General features: G+C 41.4%; 1 protein-coding gene and 1 long non-coding RNA gene across 2 annotated transcripts in view; one reads left to right on the plus strand and one right to left on the minus strand.

Moving 5' to 3' along the window:
* Positions 1-27,122, plus strand: part of BRIP1 (BRCA1 interacting DNA helicase 1) — a 290,696-nt gene that overhangs the window by 205,971 nt on the left and 57,603 nt on the right. Inside the window, exons 15-16 of the mRNA XM_075852992.1 lie at positions 21,798-21,957; positions 22,265-22,386. Of these exons, the coding sequence (XP_075709107.1) occupies positions 21,798-21,957; positions 22,265-22,386 (282 nt within the window). The remainder of the gene's footprint in view (positions 1-21,797; positions 21,958-22,264; positions 22,387-27,122) is intronic.
* On the minus strand, positions 1,257-7,367 carry LOC142741021 (uncharacterized). The gene is made up of 4 exons (XR_012880967.1): positions 7,307-7,367; positions 2,781-2,888; positions 2,179-2,338; positions 1,257-1,342 (listed from the first exon to the last, which is right to left on the minus strand). It is a non-coding gene; the product is annotated as an uncharacterized LOC142741021 (long non-coding RNA).

Consider the following 27,122-nt stretch of genomic DNA (forward strand, 5'->3'; position numbering starts at 1 on the left):
CAATCATATTATGGGTGCAATTTTGTGCCGATATTCTCAGCCTGACTGGGTCTGATGACCCTAGCATCATAGACCAGGACAGGTTTTCAGCCGCTGAATGTGAACCAAAAAGTTCCCATTCAATGAACACATGTAGGAATCTTGAAAACCGTTTGGAATTGTTTTAGAAAGTATATTAGGAAATTATCAATTAAATTATATATTTTCTATATACACTAAATAAGCTGCATTTGATGAAAACAGAATACCTCCTTTAAATCTGCTGAAGTTGTGTAGCCATGGCAACATTTCTAATGGTTTTATAGATATGGAGAACATTGAATCCCTTATATCTACAGTTGTATTAGCAAAAGTTTATGGGTGATGATAAGTTTATGATAATATTATTTTGATGTTTTACAAACCTTTTTGCATGTTTAGGCCTCATGCACAGGACCGTAATGGTTTCTACTGTCCGCTAATACAGATCTGCAACTACGGATGCACATCCGTAGGCGTTCGCAATTGCTGAAGCGCCCATAGAGCGAGTTTGTGACGCAATTGCGGACAAGAATAGGACGTGTTCTATATTTTGCAGATCATTTCCACGGCCCGGACATATCTGTAAATATACGGAAATGTGTCTGTGTCCTATAGAAATGAATGGGTCCGCTATTTCATCTGTAATTACGGATGAAAACTACAGTTGTGTGCATGGGGCCTTACTCAACATTTTATATAGTGAAGTGTTGTACATTGTTGTTCAAAAGCAAAGTTTTCCTCAAAAAAATACTCCAGCCTAACTAAGAAACTGATTTTTGCCCAGGGTGGTTCCGCTCTCCATACCCGTGTTTCTGGGACTCCCCTTTCAAACATAAATCCTTTTTTCCTTCATGAGGGTTTGCCCAGCGCTTCTCCACAAAGCAGGCAGGCCTGTTTGCATCATACACTATGCCCTTTGCCCTATGTATTCTCTCCATAAAATATACGAATGATGTTTAAAAACTAAACTATCAATTATATTAAATAACAAAGGAAATCTAGTTTTGAGAACTTCCAATATTTATATTTAAGGGTTTCAGCTATTGTTTTTATGTGTTTCTTTTGTTGTTGTTTTTTTTTTTTTTTTTTTTTTTTATATCAGATTTTATTACTAGAAGGAAGTGGAACATATACAGTATAAAAAAAATATTTTCTCCTGTGGTTTTATAAACCTTTTCTATAGAGACAGCCTTAGATAGACAGTGAATCGTTCACTGCCAAATGTGAAATAACTGGTTTTATGACTTTATTGGATGAATTGCAAGCAGGAATGGTTTTTATGGTGAGAACTGAAGTGTAGAGTTCTGGAAGTCACATTGCACTAAAAGAAAAGAAGAGAAAAAATGCTTCACTTAAAAGTGTTCATAAACAGTGATGGATATCATTTTATTTTATCCTGAACACTTATCACTATGACTGTACTTCCGCACTGTTGCCTATGATCACGGTTTAGATTCTATACAATTAGGAAGATGATAGTTCAGTGTTCTTACTGGATGTACCTTGCTTTATTCTTTAACGTAGACTTGATCAAAAGAGGTAAAACGCGCTAAATATCTTTATAATAGGGCTGCATTTGGATGGACATTTTTTCTCTGTTGGGGGGGTGTTCCCTTATTACACATTAAGGGACATATCCTGCTTTCGCCTTTTTTTTTTTTACTATATATATATATATATATATATATATATATATATATAGCGCCAAACAATTGCTTCGCTATCTTATGTGTATGACATGTCAGAATTGATGAATACCTCTGTTGGGCGTTAAATAAATCACTGACCACAAACACCTGAAACCGGTCAAAGTTCAAGAAGGTCCTATTTTCATATTTTGCTTTTTGAGCAGACGTATTGGGGGAGATTTCTTAATATAACTACACCGGATTTCTGCTTGAAAAGGTATGTAATATCTGTTCTTGATAATGGGGGATGAGCACCATAACTAGTTACCATGCTCATGTGCTCTTACTAGAAATTCATCCAGAACAGCCAAGACACCAGAGTAAGAATTCGAACACCAGAAGACAAATGAGGGCCCACTTAAAGTAAATGGCACATACAAAATATATGGAAACCTATTACTAGGCTCATAATTTAATAACCCTGCTTAATATAATTTAGAGAATGACTGGAAAATGATTGTAAACTTACCCAATTTGATCACTTTGACAATACAATTATATGTCATTGAGCGAAAACCATGTTTCCTTTTCCTCCTAGAGGCCTCATAGCTAGACCTTGCTGTCCACACTCCTGTTTCCGTGGCCTTATGGTGATGGGTTATAGAAGGGAGGAGATCTCATATCTGGCACTATAAAATGTTGATTATTACAGTTTGATACCTTCAAGCATATTATTTGCAGCATGTGGGGGAAATGAAAAAAAAATCCATTAATGCTGCACACTTCCATGTGGAGCTGTTTGTTGTTAAGAAAGCACACGATTTAACTGGTGCAGTTTATTTTAACACATGGTCTGAATTCCACTTTGATTACTTTTAATGAGTTTTGCCTCAGCATTTTTCCCACCACTTAGCAGCAGTTGCATGAGAGGAGATTTATCACACAGTCGAGATGAAGTATTTTGCTCTTTTGACTGAGTAAGTATGCAAGCAATAAACCGTGGCAGTATGTGCTGTCAGCCTGCGCTCCTGCTGACTTATAGGGAGGACAGAAAACCCGTAAGAAACCAATGTATGAAAATAAATCAGCTGGCCTCAAAATCCGCAGACACAATGGGCTAAAGCTACACACCTTCTAATTCACACGCTGAACTCTTGCTGACCAATCATAGTGATTCATAGGGCTAATTTTTTCTTCCTTACTGGGTCCACATGGATAGAGAAAAAATCAGCATCTCACCTGAGTAAAATAATATTACATTAATAAACTGAAATTACTGGGAGATGTTGCATTAGGCCAGGGTCACAAAAGCAGTTTGGTGTAGTCGTAAAAAAAAAAATGCATCCTCATAATTGTGGCTATGTGAACCAGGCCTTAAAGCGAAGACTTTTTCACATCTTCTGACATGCCACTGAGACATGTCCATAGATGTGGTCAGTGAGGGTCTGTGCCCTGTGACCTCTACCAGGGCACAGTCAATTATCAGAACCTTCCATTGACTTTAATCCCTTCCCGCACCTTAACGTCAATGCACGTCGAGGTGAGCAGTAACTTCGCACCTCGACGTGCAGTTACGTCAGGGCTTTGACAGTTAACCGCCGCGCGGCCCTACACCACAGCGGCGGTTAACTGTGCAGGGTGTCTGCCTTGCATTCCCTGTTGCCGATCAGCGGCCCATCGCCGCTGATTTTGGCAGTTAGCCCCTTCGATGCGGCGGTCGATTCCGATCGCCACATCTAAGGATTTTAGCGGAGATCGGCAGCCCCCACGTGAAATCACGGGGGCTGGCGATGGTACCCATGGCAACCGGACGCCAGACAATGGCTTCCGGGCTGCCATGTACAGCAGCTTATGAGGACCAGCCGGAGGGTGGTCATCGTAGGCTTCCTGTCAGTGTGACTGTCACGTCACAATGACAGTTGGAATGCATTACACTACCTAGGTAGTGTAATGTATTCCAGCAGAGATCAGAGCTGCCATTATAAGTGTCCCCTAGTGGGACAAGTAAAGAAAGTAAAAAAAAGAATAAAAATATTTTTTTTAAAAAAGTGTAAAAATAAAAGTTATAAGTGAAAAAAGAACACGTCAAAAAAAAGTACACATATTTGGTATCACCGCGTTCGTAACAACCCCATCTATAAAACTATAATGTTATTTTTCCCGCACGGTGAACACCGCAAATAAAATAAACGAAAAACAATGCCAGAATCACTATTTTTTGGTCACTACCCCTCCCAATATACACAATAAAAAGTGATCAAAAAGTCGCATGTACGCCAAAATGGTACCAATACAAACTACAACCCGTCCCGCAAAAAACAAGCCCGTACACAGCTTTTTTGAATGAAAAATAAAAAAGTTATGGCTCTCAGAATATGGTGACACAAAAAATAGTTTATTTTATAAATAAATTCTTTTATTGCGCAAACGCTGCTAAAAATGTAAAAATAACGATATACATATGGTATCGCCGTAATCGTATCGACCTGCAGAATAAAGTATAATGGTCATTTATAGCCCAGGGTGAAAGCCGTAAAAAATAAATAAAAAACATTGTCAGAATTGATGGTTTTTGGTCACCTGGCTTGACGAAAAATGGAATAAAAAGTGATTAAAAAAAAATCGCATGTACCCCAAAATGGTACCAATGAAAACTACAGATTGTCCCGCAAAGAATAAGCCCTCACACGGCTCCGGTGGTGAGAAAATAAAAAAAGTTCTGGCTCCCAGAATATAGCGATGCAAAATGTGCAGTGTTCCAAAAGCGGATAAGATCGGGTGCCATTTATAAGTGCGACACTGGCCACATATCTGCAGATTATTATTTACCCCATTATTATACCCTCTTATTATGCCCCTGATGTACTCTGCCCAGCCTACATGTACCCCCACATTATAAACTGAAATACCAGCAAAACGCCAGAGCTACTACCAAGCAAAATCTGTGCTCCAAAAGCCAAATGGCGCTCCCTCCCTTCTGAGCCATACAGCGTGCCAAAACAGCCGTTTACGTCCACCGATATGGCATCGCCATACCCGGGAGAGCCCTGTTAATATGTTATTTGTGGCACAAACAGGGCACAACATATAGTGTACTAAAATGGCACATCAGTCGAAAATTGTAATTTTCACTTTGCACCATGCGCTGCGCATGAAACCTTTCGCGCACCATGACTTAATAGCATGTCGTGGTGTGGGGGGTGATGTATGGAGCGTCTCATTCACTGAGCCCGTGCCATACGCTGCGGGTGTCAGCTGTGTATTACAGCTGACACCCGGGACTAACGGACAGAAACAGCGATCGCTCTGTTACAGGAACATGTAAAAATGACAATATACTGCAATACATTAGTATTGCAGTGTATTCTACCAGTGATCTAACGATTGCTGGTTCAAGTCTCCTATGGGGATTAATAAAATTTGTAAAAACAAAAGTAAATAGTTATTATTAGTGGAAAAAATTAAATAAATATTTAAAGTCCAAAGAAACAACCTTTTCACATTTTTTCTCTAAAGTAATGCAAAAAAAAAACACAAAATTGGTATCGCTGCGTCCGTAAAAGTCCAAACTATTACAATATACCATTATTTAACTCGCACGGTGAGCGCCGTGAAAAATAAAGAATTTAAAACGGCAAATCCGCAGTTTTTTGGTCACCTTGGCTCTACCAAAAAATGTAATAAATAGTGCTAAAAAAGTTGTATGTACCAAAAAATGGTACCAATAAAAACTACAGCTTGTCCCGCAAAAAATAAGCCCTCACACCGCGCGCTATTGACGGAAAAATAAAACAAGTTATGGCTCTCGGAAAGCGGGGAGGAAAAAATTAAAAAGAAAAAGCAAAACATGGATCAGTCCGGAAAGGGTTAATTACTTTCTAATGAAAAAGCATTTATGACCACATGTGGGGTATTGCCGTACTCATGAGAAATTGATTTACAAATATTGGGGTGCTTTTTCTCCTTTATCCTTCGTGAAATTGAAAAAATTCTACATTTTAGTGGAAATAATGTTGATATTAATTTTCACGGCCTAATTCTAATAAATTCTGCAAAAGACATGTGGGTTCTAAATGCTCACTATACCCCTAGATAGATTCCTTAAGTGGTGCAGTTTCCCAAATGGGGTCACTTTTGGGGGGCGTCCACTGTTTTGGTCCCTCCAGTGCTTTGAAAACGCGACACGGCACTGAAAACTATTCCAGCAAAATCAGAAATCCAAAATCCAAATGGCGCTCCTTCCCTTCTGAGCACTGTTGTGGGTCCAAACAGCAGTTTATTACCACATATGGGGTATTGCTATAATCGGAAGAAATTGCTTTACATATGTTGGGGTGTTTTTTAAACTTTATTCCTTGTAAAAATCTAAAATTTCTAGGTTTTTTCAGAAAAAAGTAGATTTTCATCTTCACATACTAATTCAAATAAATTTAGCAAAAAAACTGGGTTCAAAATGCTAACAATACCCATAGATAAATTTCTTGAGGGGTGTAGTTTCCAAAATGGGGTCACTTTAGGTGGGTCTTTACTGTTTTGGTACCACAAGACCTATTCAAACCTAACATGGTGCCTAAAATATATTCTAAAAAAAGGAGGCCCTAAAATCCTCTAGGTGCTCCTTTGCTTCTGAGGCCTGTTTTTCAGTCCATTAATGCACTAGGGCCACATGTGGGATATTTCTAAAAACTGCAGAATCTGGGCAATAAATATTGAGTTGCATTTCTTGGGTAAAACCTTCTGTGGTACAGAAAAAATATGTATTACAAATTAATTTTCAAAAAAAATAAATATTAAATTTGTACATTTCACCTCTACTTTGCTTTCATTCCTGTGAAATGCCTAAAGGGTTAAAACACTATCTGAATGCTGATTTGAATACTTTGAGGGGTGCAGTTTTCAAAATGGCGTGATTTATGGGGACTTTCTAATATATAAGGCCCTCCTACCACTTCAGAACTGAACTGGTCCCTGAAAAAATAGCCTTTTGAAATTTTCTTGAAAATATGAGAAATTGCTGCTAAAGTTCTAAGCCTTGTGACGTCCTAGAAAAATAAAAAAACGATAAAGAAGGTAAACATAAAGTAGACATATGGGAAATGTAAGCTAGTAAGTATTTTGTGTGGTATTACTATCTGTTTTACAAGTAGATACATTTAAATTTAGAAAAATGCAAATTTTTGCTAATTTTCTCTAAATCTTGGTGTTTTTTACAAATAAATATTGAATTTATCGACCAAATTTTTTCCATAACATAAAGTACAATATGTCACGAGAAAACAATCTCAGAATCACTTGGATAGGTAAAAGCATTCCGGAGTTATTACCACATAAAGTGACACATGTCAGATTTTAAAAATTCCTCTTCGTCCTGAAGGCCAAAACGGGCTCAGTCCTGAAGGGGTTACTAGGACTGCAAGGAGTTTATGCAGTAGTTTATGTCCGCCGCAGTTTTTGTTTTTGTTTTGCTGTTAAAATAACTTTTACTAAGAGAAAACAACTGATTTGATGTAAACAAGCATCTAAAAACCATGTAGATTTTCAGTAAAAGCAGCAAAGCAATGGCCGCTACGTGCCATCTTACCCTTTTAATTTGCACAATTGCAATGTGCTTCTTAGAGCTATGATAGCTGTATAAGAAAGCTTTGCTATTAAAATACCGAATTTTATAAGGATATGTTCACAGGCCAGCAATTGGCAGAGCTGCAGCAGAAATCATTATAAAACTGCATAATAAATCACTTAACTCCATCTTCTTTTATGTCATAATTGCTTTAGAATGTTTAATAGAATATTCCTTTTCAAGGGTAACTAAACGTTCAACAAACTTCTGACGTCTCATAATGAAAGTCTGAATCGTACACCGCTACATCGGCTTTCCGAAAAAAGCCAAGCAGGAACAGAGCGGCTACAACGCGCTTCTGCTGCTTCGTTTTAGCGATCGGTCGGGGTCTCAGTGCTCAGACCCCCACCGATTAAAACTTCTGACATGTCACTATGACATGTCAGAAGTTTGTTCAACGTTTAGTTACCCTTTAAGCCTTCTCATTATTCCCTGTTTACAGTTTTGTCACATTCACCATAGTGACAACGGTTAGAGGCCGAGAGCAGACCACATAGCCACGTCACCTCTACTTTCTACAAAGAAAATCTATATATATATTGTTTAGTTAGTGTGGCACATTAATAGGTTAAAGATCTAAAAAATCTTGATGACATGTAACCTTTGGGCAGATCTCCTGTAGGTCTGCGTTATTAGCATATTTGAGTACTTGAATGTGGAAATGTATTGGGACTTGGCTACATCCTGATGTTCTAATACATTTGTAAAACTTGCATATTAAAAAAATGTAGTATTTACTTTTTTTATCCATTAGTTTTGCTCTTAGCTCTTTTTCTGCAGAGTTTGGCGTGCAAAATATTTCATTTTTCATTACTCTTGTCACAGTTCAAACTTTCCATTATTTAACATGGTTATTGAAAAATTGATGGTATGTTTGTACCAGAGAGACATCCTGTAGGCTACAGTGTTGATTTATGGCACCGGGAACACAGTTCAGTGCTGCTCTCTGCTATGGTGGGAGGCACTTTGTCACTGTCCCAATAGAGAAATCATACCATTGAAATACCTTGCCCTCCGAGCTGAGCGATGCACACTCTGTCTTCAAAATATGACTCTAAATAATTTAGTTTTTACCATGTATTTGTGTGCATACACCAAGCATAATGCTGTTCATAATACTATGCTTTGAACTTCATTACATTTTTTTCTTCCCCCTATTTTTATTTATTTAAATTTTTTTTAAGCATTTAACACAGCTACCAGCCAACAATTCAGAAGAGTACGAAATTGAACATTGTAGAATCAGAGGCAATTATGAATGCTCATCTAGAAAGAAGCTCCTTTAATACTGTTGTTATTCTAGCATACAACATGGCTGCCAATATATTCTAAATTCTAACTGACACACCAATTAGCATACAGTAGATGTATTTCTTTTAAAGGGGTATTCCATAATCTCAATAGCCACTAGGGTATAAACTTAAAGGAGTTGTCCAGGCACGGACAACTGATGACCTATCCACAGGATAGGTCATCAGTATATGATCGGTGTGGGTCCAACACCCGGACCCCGCACCGATCAGCACCCTCCGAGCACCGGATATCCATGCCGGAAACAGATGGCTCTGGTCACGGAATAGCGGCCGAGCTGCAGTACTGCAGCTCTTCTATTCAAGTGAATAGGAGCAGAGGTGCAGTTCTGCAGCACGGCCGCTATTCAGTGGTTGGAGTCATCTGCTTCGGCTCCAAATACTGCATACCCTGCATAACAATCGGTGCCCAGAGGCATCCAGAACAGCTGCTTGGTGCGGGGTCCGAGTGCCGGATCCCCAATGATCATATATTGACCTATCCTGTGGATTGGTCATCAGTTGTCCGTGCCTGGACAGCCCCTTTAAAGTCAATCCTCTGAATCCCTTGTAAGGTTACATCTTGATTATGGGATTCAGGTTTGGGCTCCACATTGTAAAACGGATATAGGAGCGCTGGAGAGGGTTTAAAGGTGGGCGACTAGATTATTCAGTGGGATGGGAGGTGTGCCTTACAATGAAACGCTACAGAAAGTAGGCCTGTTTAGCTTGTAAAAAAGATGCCTTAGAGGTGATCTTATTAACATGTATAAGTATGTGTGGTGCATAAAAGAGCTAGCACATAATCTGTTCTTTCCAAAGACTCTACAAAGGACCAGGGACATTCAATACATGTGGGGGAAAAAGGCATTTTAGACATCAATATGGGAAAGGATTCTTTGCAGTTAGAGTAGTCAAACTATGGAATGCCTTACCTCAAGAGGTACTAATGGCAGATACTATGTCAGCATTTAAAAATGGGCTAGATTATTACTTACTGACAAATGGCATTAATAGTTATAACTAATCTATAAATGAATGACGTGTAATTGATTGAGAAAGGTTGAACTTGATGGACCTGTGTCTTTTTTCAACCTATGTAACTGTGATCTATATGTTAGGAAATTTTTTAAATCCTATTATAGGTTAAAGTTGTTGTTCACGACCGGACAACTGATGACCTATCCACAGGATAGTTGATCAGTCTATGATCGTGGGGGACCGACACCCTGACCCTGCACCAATCAGCTGCTCCGGTGGCCTCTGTGCATCGGACGTCCATGCCGGAGGAAAGGCCGAGCTGCAGTTTGCATCACTGCTCCTATTCAAGTGAAAATGCAATGTATGGAGCCATCTGCTTCCGGCTCTGTACACTGCATACTGTGCAATAACATCCGGTGTCCGCAGGCAGCCGGAGCAGCTGAACGGTGCGGGGTCCGGGTGTCAGACCTGCACCAATTTATATACTGATGACCTATCCTAAGGATAGGTCATCAGTTGTCCGGTCGTGGACAACCCCTTTAAGGAGTTTATATGAATAGTGATGGTCATATCATGATGATTATATTAGATATATTTAATAAAATGTTTTGATCAGACTTTTTGATCATCCCCAATACAGTCAAATAAATAATAATACATGTTTATACTTGTACTTGCATTGAGTTTCTCCTCTACAGATGGATTTGAATGGACTACAAGGTGAAGGAAATTCGGCGCATGCGCAGTAGTGCCGATTAGAGCGGAGAGCAGAAAGATTATACTGTGCGTGCGCCGAGTAAAGAGCAGGGACGTGCGCGCGTTGCAGATAGTGTGTGGCCAGTCATGAACGCGCCGATTATGCTGCCTGGCACCTGTCAATCAATGTAAGAAGGGTGGGTGGGGGGTTGAATTGGGGAACGACGTAAGAGCATTTAGGAGCAATGAAGATGCCCTCGTTGTACCTAAATGCTCATTAGCATAAAGTTAAAACAGATTTCTCTACAAAGGAGGCAGTAAGCAGAAAATGTAAATAAACATTAGAAACAGGTTAGTCTCCTCTACAATACCCGGTTACTAGTTTAACTCGGACATTCTGTTGACAGACTCCCTTTAATATCACCAGCAGTTTACGGCAGCCTGTAGTCGATCAATAAACTGTGATGTAATACAGACATGGCATGCATATACTGTAAGACTAAAAGCTGCTAAAGAAAGCAATTCTGAAAAGCATGGCTGCGTGGGAAATGACAACTCACCAGCCACATCCCCTGGAAATATGAGTGGATAGGGGAAAAGTGTATCTAGAAGGGGCCAATCTGCTTATCATTGGGGACCATTTTAACGGTCGGGCAGTCAAGGTCCTTAAAACCTGTGCCATATTAAATCTACGGTGCAGACTTTAGCTGGCTGCCAGAGCAATCGGGCAGCTAAATGTCGGAAGCCCAACAGTCAGTAACTGCTGGGCATCCGGGAGAGAAGATAGAAGCAGTTTTCACCGCTTCTGTCTTCTCTGATCACACAATAAGCGCTGGGGTTAGAATAGCGGCACCGCCGCTTCCTCTATTGGTCCCGGTGATCACGTGACTGGTGCATGATCGCCGGGATGCCATTAGTTGAAGACTTCTGCTGGGTCTAACTAGACTCAGCACAGCCCAATGAGTGACAATAGTCACTGAAAGAGGACTGATTTACCCCTGTAACTGGACTGCTGTGCAGCCCCAGTTACAGTGTAAAAGACCTTTGACCTCTGACCTTTTGAGGGACAAGACATAAGAATAAAAAAAAAGTAAAATAAATTAAATAAAAAACCCACCCAATGAAAAAAATACCCCCACCAATCATTTTAATAACGATAGCCGTGACCCATTTACCCTAAAATAGACATGTGATATATCAAAATTTACGGTAAACAATGACAATCACAAATAAAAGGTCTATTTAAGGGTAAAACTATATTGTTAGCTGAAAAGTGAAAAAGCTTTTTTTTTTTACTAATATTTTCAAACTAAGCCTAAAAATTAAAAAATTGCAAAAAGGATGTGTATAAAAATGATGAAAAAAAGAAACCTGCATGGTCTACGGAAGAAAAGCTAGTCCAACAAATAAAAAAAAATTATAGCAGTTTAATTAATGAAAGCTAAAAATGACTGACTAAACGGTGTCTGGTCCTAAAGGCTCAAAACAGCCTGGCCCTGAACCGGTTAAGTAAGAAGGCACAATCCAAACAGGATAACCCCTTTCATGAGAGCGCATTCAATATCCATATATTTGAGGCCTTTACAGTTATATATCCATATTTTGACTTTGGTCAGTCTAGCATGGATTCTGTAGCTACATTTATACGGTCTTGTTAAATTGCTGCAGGAGTGTTCTGTTTATAAAACCGCATTCACATTGTTACTTGAAAAACGAATCTCTGCGCTTTGTATTCGTTGTTTTTTGTGACGTTACATGGTTTTCAATATTAACGTCAATATGCAAAAACCTGACTCTAAAACCCACATGGAAAATGTTGTGTTTTTTACATATGGTACCATAACTGCAATTGCCGTGAAAACCACAGGTAGTCACAGTAAGTGACTTTTTGACCGTTTTTGTGATGAGGTAATGGTGCAGCTTCTGCAGCACAATTACCTCAATGTGTTCCTACTATTTCACACAATAGTTCTACTTCCAATTAGGGTTGCACGTTGCATCGAAACTTCGATACTGTTTCGATACTGTGCATCCCCAAACGGTTCAATACCGTTTCATGTATTTCGATACTTAGCTGTGCGACCACACAGCTTAGCATTGTAATACATGAATGTATGAGAGCAGGGCTGCGGCTGTGTGATACAGCCATTGCCCGAGTTCTGACAAGTGCGCAGCCGCTTATTAGTGCAGCGCCGGCCGCATCACATCATGCTGACCGCACGCGCACTTACTGTCAGGAGCGGGGCAATGGATGTATTACACAGCCGCAGCCCCGCTCTATAACGGCGTAGATCAGAGAAACCTCATCTCCACCGTTATTCCCCTGAATGCTGCGATCAAAGTTGACTGCAGCATTCGAGGGGAAGTGAGAAGGGGGGGATGCCCCTTGGATCGCATCACAGGAATCCCTGTGACGCATTTAGGGACATACCATATATGGCCATTGAAGGACCCCAGGGCTGTCCTACCATATTTCCTGTTGTTAGGGCATACTTAGGTATGTTCTAACAGCTACCTGTGTACTATCAGTGCACAGGCTAATTTACTGTAATATAGATATATGCCAGTACATGAAAGATTAAAAAATAAAGTAAAAACATAAATTAATGTTCAATTAAAACAATACACATACACCTTTTTTACAATTAACATTAAAATAAGTCTTAATACATAAAATATACATATTCAGTATTGGCGCGTTCGTATTAACCTTCACAACATTTTTTTTGCATCATTTATGATGTGTACGTTGTAAGAAATAAAATAAAAACTGCTTTCTTTCACTTATTGTGGGGAACGAGGTGTGATGAATTTAACCTCCATGTGCCTCACATTATTGTAATTAACCACATCATGTACCTTACACATATTAACCCATAGACAGTCTACAGTCCTCATTGACCCCTATCTCTTCCCTCTCCTGTCCCAATCTGGCTGCCAAACTTTATAATAACACTCTCAAAAATGCATTGGATGAAGCAGCCCCCACTACACTCCGAACCACCCGACAAAGACGACGACAACCCTGGCACACGCCTCAATCCCGCTTTCTTCAGCGGTGCTTGAGATGTGCCGAACGACTGTGGAGAAAATCGCATTTGGATGCAGATTTCCTCCATTACAAATTTATGCTCAAAACTTACAACTCTGCCCTTCACCGCGCCAAACAAGTCTATTTCACTTCTCTCATCTCCACACTATCTAATAATCCAAAACGCCTCTTTGATACTTTTCACTCCCTCCTTAGTCCTAAAGTTCAGACGCCAATCACAGATCTCAGTGCTGAAGACCTGGGCAATTATTTTAAAGTTAAAATTGACAACATCCGGCATGATATTATCTCCCAGTCCCCTAGTAACATCGATCCCCTTCCCCCCCGCACTCCCTCTTCTTCACTCTCAGCATTTGACCCAATAACTGAAGAAGAAGTCTCGAGGCTCCTCTCTTCTTCTCGTCCTACTACCTGCCCTAGTGATCCTGTCCCCTCACACCTCCTCCAGTCCCTCTCCCCAGCTGTCACTAGTCACCTGACTAAAATATTTAACCTCTCTTTCCTCTGGTATCTTTCCCTCCGCTTTTAAACATGCCATTATAAACCCATTATTGAAAAAACCAACTCTTGACCCATCCAGCGCTGCCAACTACCGACCAGTCTCTAATCTGCCCTTCATCTCCAAACTCCTGGAACGCTTGGTCTACTCTCGCCTTATCCGCTATCTCTCTGCTAACTCCATTCTTGACCTCTTACAATCTGGTTTCCGCACTCTACACTCCACAGAAACTGCCCTTACTATAAATGGCCGGACCATTGTACAGAACAAACACTATTACACTTTGTGTCTCCCTTATGTCCTCATAGATTGTAAGCTCTTGCGAGCAGGGTCCTTACTCCCCAGGTTTGAATTGTAAATGAACTTTGTCACTATGTAATGTCTGATATTGTTTGTTTCATGTTCCCTCTAAATTGTAAAGTGCTGCGTAATATGTTGGCGCTATATAAATAAAGATTATTATTATTATTATTATTAACTGGGAAACATGATGGGGTTAATTACTATTAATGTCTGGCACGTTCAAAATTCGTCACACCTCGCGCCTCACATCAGAAAATGGAAGAACTTTTTTTTTTTTTATTACTGTTGGCAAAGTATCGTTTTGGTATCGAAATCGCAATACTAAACAAAGTATCTGTATCGAAGTCCAAATTCTGGTATCGTGACATCCCTACTTCCAATGAGGATCCTTGAACAGGTGTTTTGAGCTTGCATATTTCGACTGATATATTAAATAATACCTCATGCTATTTTTATTTTTGCTGAATACATGTGGGTGCCTGTTGATGCCCAGGTTTCAATGTGTGTGTCATTTCTTAAACTTCTGGTCAGCACATCTGATTTTATAGGCTGCTGACCAGCAATGTCTGCTACGTATGATCGTCTGACTGGCACATTTAAAAAACATTTGTGTGCAGTCCTAATGCTACACAGCCACCCAAGCCCTGAGTGGTAGGTGTGAGAGTTGCTGCCTAACCCCCTTCCTGACATTTGATGTACAGGCTCGCAAACTAAACCCGTTCCATTCAGAGCAAGTGTCAGCTGTATATTACAGATTACGTCTCCTTCGAACGGCCGGGATCGATAATAATCCCGGCTGTTTAATGAATAGTCACCCCGGCATCTAAGCCATTTGACTCCGTCACCCGATCGGTGCGACGCGATCAGTAGGTGCCGATGGGTTGTGAGAGCAGCTGATAAGGTCTCTGAGGTCTGCCATGTTGGTCTTCCTATTAAGCCCTGCGAAAATGCACAATACAGTGCAATACATAAATATTACAGTGTATTGTGCAAACGATCTAAGGATTGCATGGCCAAGCCGAACAGAAACTAAGCGGTTGAGCGCTCACACGAGCGCTTCTTCCGCTTCGTTTTAGTGATTGGTGGGGATCGGAGTACTCGAATCCCCGCCAATCAGAACTTTTGACATGTCACAAGTTTGTCAAACGTTTAGTTACCCTTTAAGAATACAGAAAAAAAAATTTTAATTCAAAGAAACCCCCCTTTTTCGCTAAAATAATCTAAACCATAAAAGATTTAACATAATGGGTGTTTCCGCATTCGTAACGATCCAAACTATTACAAAATACATTATTTATAATGTACTGAACGCTGTTTAAAAAAATAGCCGGAATTGCATTTTCTTTTGTGTCACCTCGCATCCCAAATGGAATAGTGATCAAAAAATCGTATGTTCCCCCAAAATAGTTATAATAAAAATTACAGCTCGTCTCGCAAAAATCAAGCCTGCACACAGCATTAATGACAGAAAAATTAATAAAAGTTATGGGTCTAGATGGTGACATAAAACAATGTTTTATTAACAAATAGTAGTAAACCATACTAAAAGTAGTAAACCATAAAAAACCATAAAAGTAGTAAACCATAAAAAAAACATATAAATTTGGTATCGCCGTAATCATATTAACCCGCAGACTAAAGTTAACATGTCATTTGTACTGCAAAGTGAACACTGTAAAAACTAAACTCACAAAATAATGAAGGTATTATAGTTTTTTTCCATTCCACCCCACAAAATAATTATTTAAAGTTCCTCAGTACATTATATGGCAAATGAAAAACTACAATTTGTCCCACAAAAAAAAAAAAAACACTCCTAGAGCTATGTCGACAGAAAAATTAAACAGAAAAGGCTATTGGAAAACAGGGAAGAAAAGACAGAAGAGAAAAAACAAAAACTGGAATTGGCAGGAAGAGGTTTTTCACATACCCTATTAGGGAATTCTGCATTAATATAGGAGACTCCTCTATTCAGGATCCTCATCTCTTTGCCAGAGAGGAGAGCTGTTACAGATATCGTCTAGCGCTCTGGAGTACCTGTCCTGTCCGGTCAACCCATTAATTTGAATGGGCACTGTGTAATGCTTAAAGGGGTTGCCCACACAAGGACAACTGATGACCTATACAAAGGATGGGTCATCAGTACATGATAGGTCGGGGTCCGACAGCCGGACCCCGCACTGATCAGCTGTTCTGGCTGCCTCCGGGCACCGGATGTCCATGCTGGAAGCAGATAGCTGTTCCTGGCAGTTTAACCCCTTAGATGCTGCGATCAATCACGATTGCAGCATCTAATACGTTAAGAGGGGGGTGCTCCGACAGCTCATCTGCCCCCCCCCACCGCAATGCGATCAGGGGGTGTCAATGGTTGTTATGGCAGCCCAGGGACCTAATGAAGTAGTGAAGGCCCCCAAGATTGCCTTTCTTAATCTCCTATTAAGCCCTGCGCTATTGTTTCAGCGACTAAAACAGAAACTTTACGGAACGTAAACCAAGGCAAGCGGAAGCATTACCATTCAAATCAACGGTAATGCAAACGTAAGCTTTCGTTTCAGTTTGGCTTTCCTTTCCTGGTTTCATCCGACGGAAACCTGCAACGGAACCCATGAACGGAAAAGCAACGCTGATGTGAACACCGCCTTAGAATCTACAACGTTGACTTAGACTGTATTATTGGGATGCACTAATTTTAGGGCATGTTTTCAGTCTGATCAAAGTACATTTTTGAAAAGCAGTTTAGTTTTTATTTGCAATGCAGTTTGAACTTCTATTTGACCCTTCAACCCTCTTTTTATCACAGTCAAAAAGCACTTTGAGCAATGCTTATCCAAGAAGAAAATATAAGCAGCAACATGAAGAAGCTTGCATGGCAAAAGGCTTTTAGATCAATGATTTTCCACTGAGACGCTCACTTTTTTTTACTACCAGCAGTGTTGATACTGCGATTTTACTAAGAATGTAATAGATGTTTTTCTTCATATTTCTACTAAGTAGCAGTAAAGTAGCTTCAAATATTCTTTCACATTTGATGAAATGCCCAGTAGGTTCTAAGATGTAGAAGCTAAATACAATGTTCTGGGAATTAAGTTTTATCGGTAAATCATTTTACCATCCCTAGGTAAGAAATCTGAATGGTTCATTTGTTTCACAGCTCTCTAGCTTAGCGACATTGCATATCACTATGTCATTGGAGTGCTAATTTTGTAGTCTCTTTGCAAGCATAAAATCTCTGAAATTATTATTGTTATAACTGTTTCACCGGTAACTAAGTGAGCATGCTCTCAATAATATAATTTCCAGACACACACACTCTGTAATGTTAAACACAGAGCTATAAGCCACTGTTTACTGATGGTCGATAAGAGACCGCGACTGTTGGGAAACTTACCAATATATTCTTCTTTGTTCTTATGATTGGAACCCTAAAAAGACTTCAATCTAAAATTTACTTCACTTTTTATATACATATCGGGTCAAGGGTGCACAACCTTTTTCTGGTCTGAGGACAAATTTTCTCATATTGTTCTACTTCAAGGGGCTGCAAATAAACTTATGCTGCTTAAAGTGCGAATTAGTGCAGTCATATTATATTATTTAAGCGCACCAATTTGGGGTACACATAGATTGGCGTTATAACTTTTATACATATTTTTTACATCGTCTACTGGCGGAGGTTGGTGATGGGTGAATCACTTAATTACTTAAATTCCGCCGTCAATATTGGCAGTGGTATGTCATCTAAGTGGTTAAACGGCCAAGATCTTGGTTATCTCTGATCTCCGCTGTTTCCGTGGTAGGCCGGCTGTCAATCGACGCTTTTCTGTTCACTTCATCACTATGCCATACATTTGTGGCGCTGATCCTGAATAGCAGGCTTTCAGTGGCGTAAATGTACGGTGTGGTGCCAAGAGGATCACTCTATTTTCATAAAAAATAATGGGGGACACTGCTGGCACTATTACTAATGGGAGGGCCAGAACACATAATAGAATGTATTTTAAATCCTTCCCCTGCAGCCATCCCTCTTCCCATGTAATAAATCAGTAACCAATGAGCACTTCCCCTGTCGCTTCACTGCAGAGGAAAATGCTCATTGCAGCCCTGCAGAGGCTGGCCCCAGCGATTTTTATACAGAAACACAGCCGATCGTACAAGCAGGCGATCAGCTGTGTTTCTGTCCCACAGGGCGTTGGCTACAACTAGCAACTGCATGGCCCACGGGTTGTGCACTAGAGGCACCAGGGTATTTCGTAAACAATTGCCTTCTATATCTATGACGTACCATAATGGTGTTCATGTTTTTATCATGGTTAAAAGTATTTGCCACCATTTGATTGTCCAGTTCCTCTACTTTCTTTTGTAAGTAAAATAAGCATGAAATACTAAAGGTTTTCTCAATGATGTAAAAGAGCTTGCTGCAGCAAGTTAATCAGAATAAGCATTAATAACATGGGCCAGTCATCGGGGGAACGGAAAGCTCATTCCTGACCTTCGGCCTGGATAAAAAGGGCCCTACAATCAGCCGACAAATGAGCAAATGTTCATGTGTCTCATTTAATGTCCTAAGAAATCATCGTTGTCGGACCGCACATCTCCCTATGTAAACAGGGGATGTGATGCCGATATTTATGCAAACTTTTATGGGGACGAACAATCTACAGTTCAATGATTGTTCCAGGTAAATAGAGCTATACAAGCGCCGATCGGCGTTCTACATCATCTATGTGCTACATAATCGAAGTACCGGCATATATCTACTGGTGTAAAAGGACCCTTTGTTTCCTGCAAGATCTATCACCTTGGTCCAACATTTCTGACTTATCAGTTTGGTTCTAGTGCTGAACCTTCAGATCCACCAAAAAAACATTCTCAGTGTCTCATACAGTCCATGTTTTAAAGTGAATTTTCCCCCTTTTATTTTACTCTTAATCTAAATAGGACAACAATTTGGACTCCTCTTTTGATATATCTTTATAGGGATCAGAGTTTTCTTTTTCTAATACAGATCTTCAAACCACCTGTGTGAAGTTATATAATAAAATTCAAGCTTCCTATAGCCACCACTAGAGGGAGCTTACTGAAGGTGATTTATACATTAAAAATAATATGTAGTAAACTCTCTCTATTAGTGGCAACAGATAGACAGAATTGCGTAATATAAAGTGTATTTCCACTCAAAAGGTATAAATGACCATATATTAGTACATTGTGACTTACAACAATAGCCACAGTTTGGTAATTGTTTTAATTACCGAGATATTGGTATTTTTATGATCTACCGGAAATGCAGCTATAGTGGTTGTCATTTGAATTTGCTTCTTAATAACGCATGGTAAAACTTGATTATAATATTGTAATACATTTAATGAATAATAGTCCATTTCTGTGAAGCTAATTTGAAAGCACAACTAATATGGCTGAGCTACCTGTTGCCACTTGCAAAAATAACCACCAGAATCCGCACATGAAAATCTGCAACAAAACCGCCACGTCTGACCATGAATATGACTAAACATGGCACCAGTCATGTGACCAACCAACCAACACACACACACACACACACACACACACACACACACACACACACACACACGGAAACAGACACAATGTGTTAGGTAACATAGAGGACACATCATGGGCTATGTGAATAGGACTAATGGTGGACTAATGATAAAGAACTACTTCACTGTGTGTCTACTTAACTGTCTATTGATGAATTATAAAATTACTGCTTGTTTCTATGAGATGTTGTTAATAAAGGTACATTTAAAAAAAACACACACAGTGGAGACAGAGAGAAGAATGTTAGGGTGTGTTCACATCAGCGTTGGGCTTCCAGTCATCGGTTCCGTTCGGCCTTTCCGTCGGAGGAAATGATGAACGGAAAGCCAAACTGAAACCATAGCTACCGTTTGCATTACCATTGATTTCAATGGTAATGATTCCGTTTCAGTATGTCTTCCGTTCCATAAAGTTTCCAATTTTTTCATGGAAACAGTAGGATAGTCGACTACGCTATTGTTTCCGCAAAAAAAACTGAAACCTTGGACCGGAAACCAAATGAGTGCCTCTGGTGGGAACATCCTTCGCACTAAAATCCCAAACGGTTGGTTACTAAAAGGAAAAACGTTTGAATCCTTTCTGTTTAGATACACACAAACACACACACAGTTAGGCCTCATGCACACGACCATAGTTCTTATCCGCAATTACGAATCTGTAATTGCGGTTAAATTACTGACACATTCATTTCTATTGGTGACGGAAACTTTTCCTGTATATTTACGGGTGTGTGTGTCCAGACCGTAGAAATGAGCCACACAAAATAGGACGTGCTATTTTTTGCATTTATGGACCGTGCTCCTGTACTTATTACTGTGAGCAGTGTCCGCAAATGCGGCTGACACTCTGCGGCTCATCCATGCAGTATTTACTGCACGGTTGTGTGCATGAGGCCTTAATAATTTTGAGAAAAAAAGCAGATTTACTAAACCAGTATATAGCTGTAAATTGGGAAAGAAAACAGGAGGAAAGTGCCACAAAGAATTCTTCAAAAGCTGCAGAGAATGAGGAGAGTCAGCAACTTCAAAGTGTACTTTGGCAAGAGACCAAGTAATGTTCACCAGTTGTTAAAAGAACCTTAAAATGTATCCATTGCTCCACAGGAAAATGCTACAATGTCCTCCAACCAACAAGGAAACCTGATATGCCAGAAGATACATGTATATTAGAAATCTGTATGATTTCCAATTGTATAAATAAGTTCATTTAAAAAAAATGGACAACCCCTTTAAGTCTGAACATGATGATCCCTGATGAGATGCAGGAAGGACTACATTGGTTTGTCTGCTTGGTCCATGCAAAATTATGTGTGGTATTCAACTACTTGATTTACATGTATCTGACGTCAGATGCATACATGGAGCGGCAGGGCGAAATCGAACGACTATAGCAAATGGTACCTGTCAACAATTTTAGATCTGACTAGTATTACATGAGGAAGGGGAGTGGGGGATAGACACCATTATGAAGGGGATCGAAACACCAAGATGAGCACGAACTGTGTAGGTTTGGAGCAACCACTGGGTGCACGCACCTAAACATTAATAAAAAATATATATATATACGTGCAGACATAGAGATATGATGTCTTGGAAGGATGTATATTTATTATAACCTCATTAGTGTATGAAACGTGTTGAGACTGCTAGAATCTATTTACCCAAATTTATTATTGCATATTGGGTATCGGACACCGTTATGGATAAATTAAAACTGATTACCCTCCTATTACCATTATTGTGTTGTGCTTTCTCGTGCATCGGTCCATATCTTTTATTTTATTTATTTTTCTCTCTCCTGGTTTTATATGTATATTTAATGGATTGAATGCTAATAATGATTGACATTTTATAGCATTATCTGCAGTGCTGTGTGTTGTAGGTAGCATACTTGACTGCTTGTTATACGTCCAATACAGAAGCTATCCATTCAGAAAATACATAACTCTTTCCACCAGACATTTAAAAAAGTAAAACCTCAATATGGCATTCAGCCTAAACACCATTTTTAATGCAAGTGCTCTACCCTTTGTTTCACGTTTTCAGTGCAAAGTTACTGTACATCCCCATGTTAAGTTCCAAAATAGTCCCAAACTAGACATTGATTCAAATTAAATAAATATGACGTGAATATTCTTGCTTTTCAGATGCTGGAAAAATTAAAGGACAGGTGGATGCACACTGGCTTATGGGAGAGCTTAGAACAGATCAAGACCGTCATTAAAGAGCCGCAAGGAGGAGATAAAACTGACTTTGATAAATTACTGCAGATGTATTATGATGCAATACGGTTTAAGGGAGTGAAGGGTAAGTGTGGCACATAAAAATTGCTCGTATGTGAATGGATGGTATGTGTGTTTACGTACAAAAAATATTAGGACAAGACTATAGTGCGGTTACACAGCAGCTGCAGTCCATAGGAATAAATACAGCGTCATCTGTGATGCTCCAAGAAGTCTGTATGTGGACTCTGCATAAGGCCTAATTCAGATGGCTGTAATGCGAATGCAAATCCCTTCTGACTGGGACATTTATGGACACAAACTAAGAAAATAAAAACAGCCGCCTGAACGAAGCCGAGTCTTACTTTATACATCTTTGCTCCTATTTGCAGATGGTGCCCTCATGATTGCAGTTTGTAGAGGTAAAGTCAGTGAAGGACTAGACTTTTCTGATGACAATGCCCGTGCTGTTATAACTGTAGGAATTCCTTTCCCAAATATTAAAGATCTACAAGTAAGTTGGCCGTCATTCACAATAATGTATTTTACTTTTTACTAGTCTACACTATTGGCCTATGTGCTCCATATGTTCAGTCGTTTTAAATATTTTTTTTGAAATTGTTGTTTTTTAGGAATGTCATGTAACCACTTCTTCGTTCCATGTTTCTTTTCTGTCATTCAAAAGTGACAACCATTAATGGCCACCATTGTTTCTTCTTTTCTGTCAAAGTGACATCCATTAATGGCCACCACTACAGTTCCTTTTGAAATTGTATACAGACTTCCGATTGAAAAGTGTTCCTGTTACGGGTTGTCTCCATTGCACAACTAGGAAGATTTGCCTTCAGGAGTCTAGAGCTATAATGCTAGCCATTAGTGGATGTTTGTTTTGGAAACCAGTGAGGAAAGGAAAATATATAACTTATAAACCGCTTGAAAGAAGAGGACGAAACAAAAACATACATTTAGCGTAGATTTTTTCTATTTTGAGGTATCATTTGGTTTCTGTTGGCTAGGTCCACTGAGCCAAGCTGTTGAAGGCATTCTATTGAAATCTGTAAGCTGTCCATTGATATGAAAACCTATTCAACACAGTATAATTATTCCTCCGAACTTCGGCAAAAGAAAGATGGATACCAGACTAGGGCATAAGTAGCATAGGTGCTTTTTGGGACCCCTTAACAATGCTAGCAACCGGGTGCAACTAAATTGACAGCTACAGCAGCTCATACATCAATATCTGCCTGCACGCATTTATAGTAATAAACACAGGACTCCCAAATAAGGTGTTAACCCCACAGTTCCCACCCTGCTTTTTGTCTTTTAAATCTTCTTTGGTCTGTGTATCTGGAGCTGGATTACTGGCAAAGTGCAAGTCGGGGGAATTCAGAATCTCCTGACGCCCGCAGCCATGGATTTGTGAGCGCTGGTCCCCATCTCCTTCCCAGGAGATGCCAGCGCTCACTTCCGCTGTGTCCCGTAGGCTGCACGCTCGTGCCCGCTCTTAAAGGGCCAGCGCGCGCACATGTAGGAAATCATCATCATCAACACACATGATTTCCTGGACTATAAGAGGGCCCCAGCCCGTCTGATCCTTGCCTGAGCGATGTTAGTTTATCCCAAGTCTGTGTTGCAAATGGTCCCTTAGTGTTTCCCGTTCCAGTTGTTACCCCGTGCCCTGTTACCCGTTCCTGTATCCCGTGCGGTGTTCTTGTTCCTGTGCCTACTCGTTTTGGAGTCGTGTCTACTGCACCTGCTGTCGTTTGCCACGTCCTGTGTCTTCTGCCACAACCTGACTGATTCGCCACGTCTGGCGCAACCTGCGGCACCTGCTGTCATCTGGCACGTCTGGCGTTACCTGCTGCACCCACCTCCATCTGTGCCAGAGCTGCGGCCACTGTCTGGCCTATCCAGGTACCCTTGTGCGGGACTTTGTATTTCTGGGGTTCCCTGTTGTTTGGCCAGCTGCCTCCCTGCTATGGCGGTGCGGCCTAGTGGGTCCACATACCCCCAAACCGTGACAGTACGCTCAGGCCATGGACCCCGTTGGTCAACCTGAGACCTTGACGACACAAGCCGTGCTGGCCGAGACGCAAGACCTCCAGTCACGGCAAGACCAACTCCTCCTGTTGGTGAACGCCATTACCCATCGGCTGTTTGCTCCAACCACAGTCCTCACCACACCCATTCCTGCTGTTCCTCCTGCTACACTTCCTGTCTGTACTAGTGCCGACCCCCTGTGCTTCTTGCCGCTACCTACACGCTATGACGGAGACCCGAGGACCTGCAGGGGTTTTTTGAATCCGTGCCAGATCCACTTCAGACTACATGCCAGGTCCTTCTATTTGGATGACGTCAGGATCGCCTTCATCATCTCTCTCCTTACTGGCAAAGCACTGGCATGGGCTAATCCTCTGTGGGACCAGAGACCCGTGACTTGCAGTGCTTCTTACGGACCTTCCGCTCGATCTTTGAGGAACCTGGGAGAGTTTCTTCGGCTGCTGCTTCCCTGCTGATCCTACACCAGGCAGACCTCTCCGTGGGCGAGTATGCCATTCAGTTCCGTATCCTGACTGCTGAGTTAACCTGGAACAACGAGGCTTTGGTGGCCACATTCTGGCAGGGACTGTCTTCAGGGATTAAGGACGAGCTAGCCGCTCGCCATCTACCCTAGATGATCTTATCCTACTTGCCACCCGGGTTGACATGAGGATCCGGGAGCATTCCCAAGAGGTTCTCCGGGAGAGAGCACTTTCTAAGCTGGATTCTAGTGGATCAACTTCAGTTGCCCACAGTTCCTCTGGAGACATCCTCGGCTGTTGCCTCAGTGAACGGACTGCCTCTGCATGATCCCATTGTTTCTAAAACCATGCCGTTGAAGCTCCAGGTTGGAGTCCTTCATTCTGAAATAATTTCTTTCCTTGTTTTGCCCAAGGCCATCAATCCTGTTCTGCTGGGCCTGCCTTGGCTTCGACTACATGCCCCAGTCCTGGACTAGAATTACAGAGAGGTTCTCCAATTGGGCTCCAAGTGCCTCGGTCGTTGTCTGATGCAGATTCTTCCTGTCCAGCCTTCTCTCCCTCAGTCATTGGCGGGACTGCCCCCCCAGTTTGCAGATGTTTTCAGCAAAAGGGAGGCTGAGACGCTGCCTCCACATGGGACTTATGACTGCCCCATTGAACTAGTTCCTAATGCCTCTCTCCCCCCGTGGCCGAGTATATCCTCTTTCCTTGCCAGAGTCTCTATTCATGTCGGCCTATATCAAGGAGAATTTGGAGAGGGGTTTCATACGAAAGTCTTCCTCCCCGGCCGGGGCTGGCTGCTTCTTCGTTAAAAAGAAAGACGGATCCCTTCGACCCTGCATTGACTACCGTGGTCTCAACCAGATCACGGTCAAGAACAAATACCCGTTGCCACTTATATCCGAGCTGTTTGATTGCATATGAGGAGCCCAAAAATTTTCTAAGCAAGACCTGCGGTTGGCTTATAACCTAATCCAGATTCGCCGGGGTGATGAATGGAAGACGGCATTTAACACCCGTGACGGGCACTACGAATACCTAGTGATACCCTTCGGACTGTGTAACGCTCCTGCAGTGTTTCAGGAATTTGTTAATGATATCTTACGAGATCTCTATATCTGTGTTGTTGTTTATCTCGATGATATTTTGATTTTCTCCCCAGATCCAACGACTCATCGGAGGCATGTCCGTCAAGTTCTACTACGATTAAGGGAGAATCGTTTATATGCGAAGCTGGAGAAGTGCGTCTTTGAGAGGAGTTCTCTGTCCTTCCTGGGCTACATCATATCGTATCAAGGCCTCAAGATGGATCCTGAGAAAGTGAGAGCTGTCCTGGAGTGGCCACGTCCTCAAGGTCTGAGGTCCATATAGCGTTTCCTGGGATTCGCCAAATTTCTACCGGCAGTTTATCCCAAACTTTTCATCACTGACATCTCCTATTTCCAAACTTACCAAGAAGGGTGTGAACGCCAAGGTGTGGACCCCAGAGGCAGAGTCCGCATTTATTAGTCTCAAAGAGGCCTTCACTTCAGCCTCGATCCTCCATCATCCTGACGTATCTCAACAGTTTTCTCTGGAGGTGGATGCCTCTTCTGTTGGTGCAGGTGCATTTCTGTTCCAGAGGAGCTCCAAAGGAAAGGCAGTAGTATGTGGCTACTACTTGAGACTTTTCTCTTCTGCAGAGCGCAATTACTTTATTGGGGATCGTGAGCTACTGGCCATCAAATTGGCTCTGGAGGAGTGGAGACATCTGCTGGAAGGCGCAGCTCACCCCATCCTGATCTACACCGACCACAAGAACCTCACCTACCCCGTCAAGCCAGGTGGTCGCTGTTCTTCACCCGTTTCCAATTTCTGCTCCACTACTGTCCCGCTGACAAGAATGTGAGGGCCGATGCCCTGTCCAGGTCATTTGAGACAGATAACACGGTGGAGTCTCTTCAAACTATCATAGACCCGTCCTGCATTATCACTGCCAATCCTTTGCAGGTTAGAGACATCCCTCCGGGGAGGACTTTTGTTCGATCAGCAAACAGGAGAAGAATGCTCAGATGGGGACACAGTTCTAAACTGTCTGGGCACCCTGGTGTTCGTAAGACCCGAGACCTGATTGCTCGTCACTTCTGGTGGCCCACGCTGCCCAAGGATGTTGTGGACTTTGTCTCTTCTTGCACGGTGTGTGCTTCTAACAAGGTTACTCACTCCAAGCCTGCCGGCCTCCTTCAACCGCTGCCTGTGCCAAATGCCCCCTGGCAGCACATTGCAATGGACTTTGTCACTGACCTTCCACCCTCAGCAGGATGCAACACTGTCTGGGTGGTGGTGGACCGTTTCTCTAAGATGGCATATTTTATCCCGCTGACCGGCCTACCTTCTGCTCCCCGACTGGCGAGTCTCTTCATTCAGCACATCTTCCACTTGCATGGCTGTTGTGTCTGATCGGGGGGTTCAGTTTACCTCAAAGTTCTGGCTCTCTGTAAACTCCTGCATGTGAGATTGGAATTTTCCTCAGCCTATCATCCCCAGGCAATGGGCAAGTCGAGAGGATCAACCAGATCATGGAGAATTATCTCCCGTCACTTCATCTCCTTACACCATGATAACTGGGTACAGTTTCTTCCATGGGCCGAGTTCTCGTACAACAACCACACAAGCGAGTCCACCACTTCCACTCTGTTTTACATTGTCTACGGTCAACATCCTAGAGTCCCTCTTCCAGTGTCTACTA

The sequence above is a fragment of the Rhinoderma darwinii genome, chromosome 2 (assembly GCF_050947455.1).
Source record: "Rhinoderma darwinii isolate aRhiDar2 chromosome 2, aRhiDar2.hap1, whole genome shotgun sequence".
Classification (NCBI taxonomy): Eukaryota; Metazoa; Chordata; class Amphibia; order Anura; family Rhinodermatidae; genus Rhinoderma; species Rhinoderma darwinii.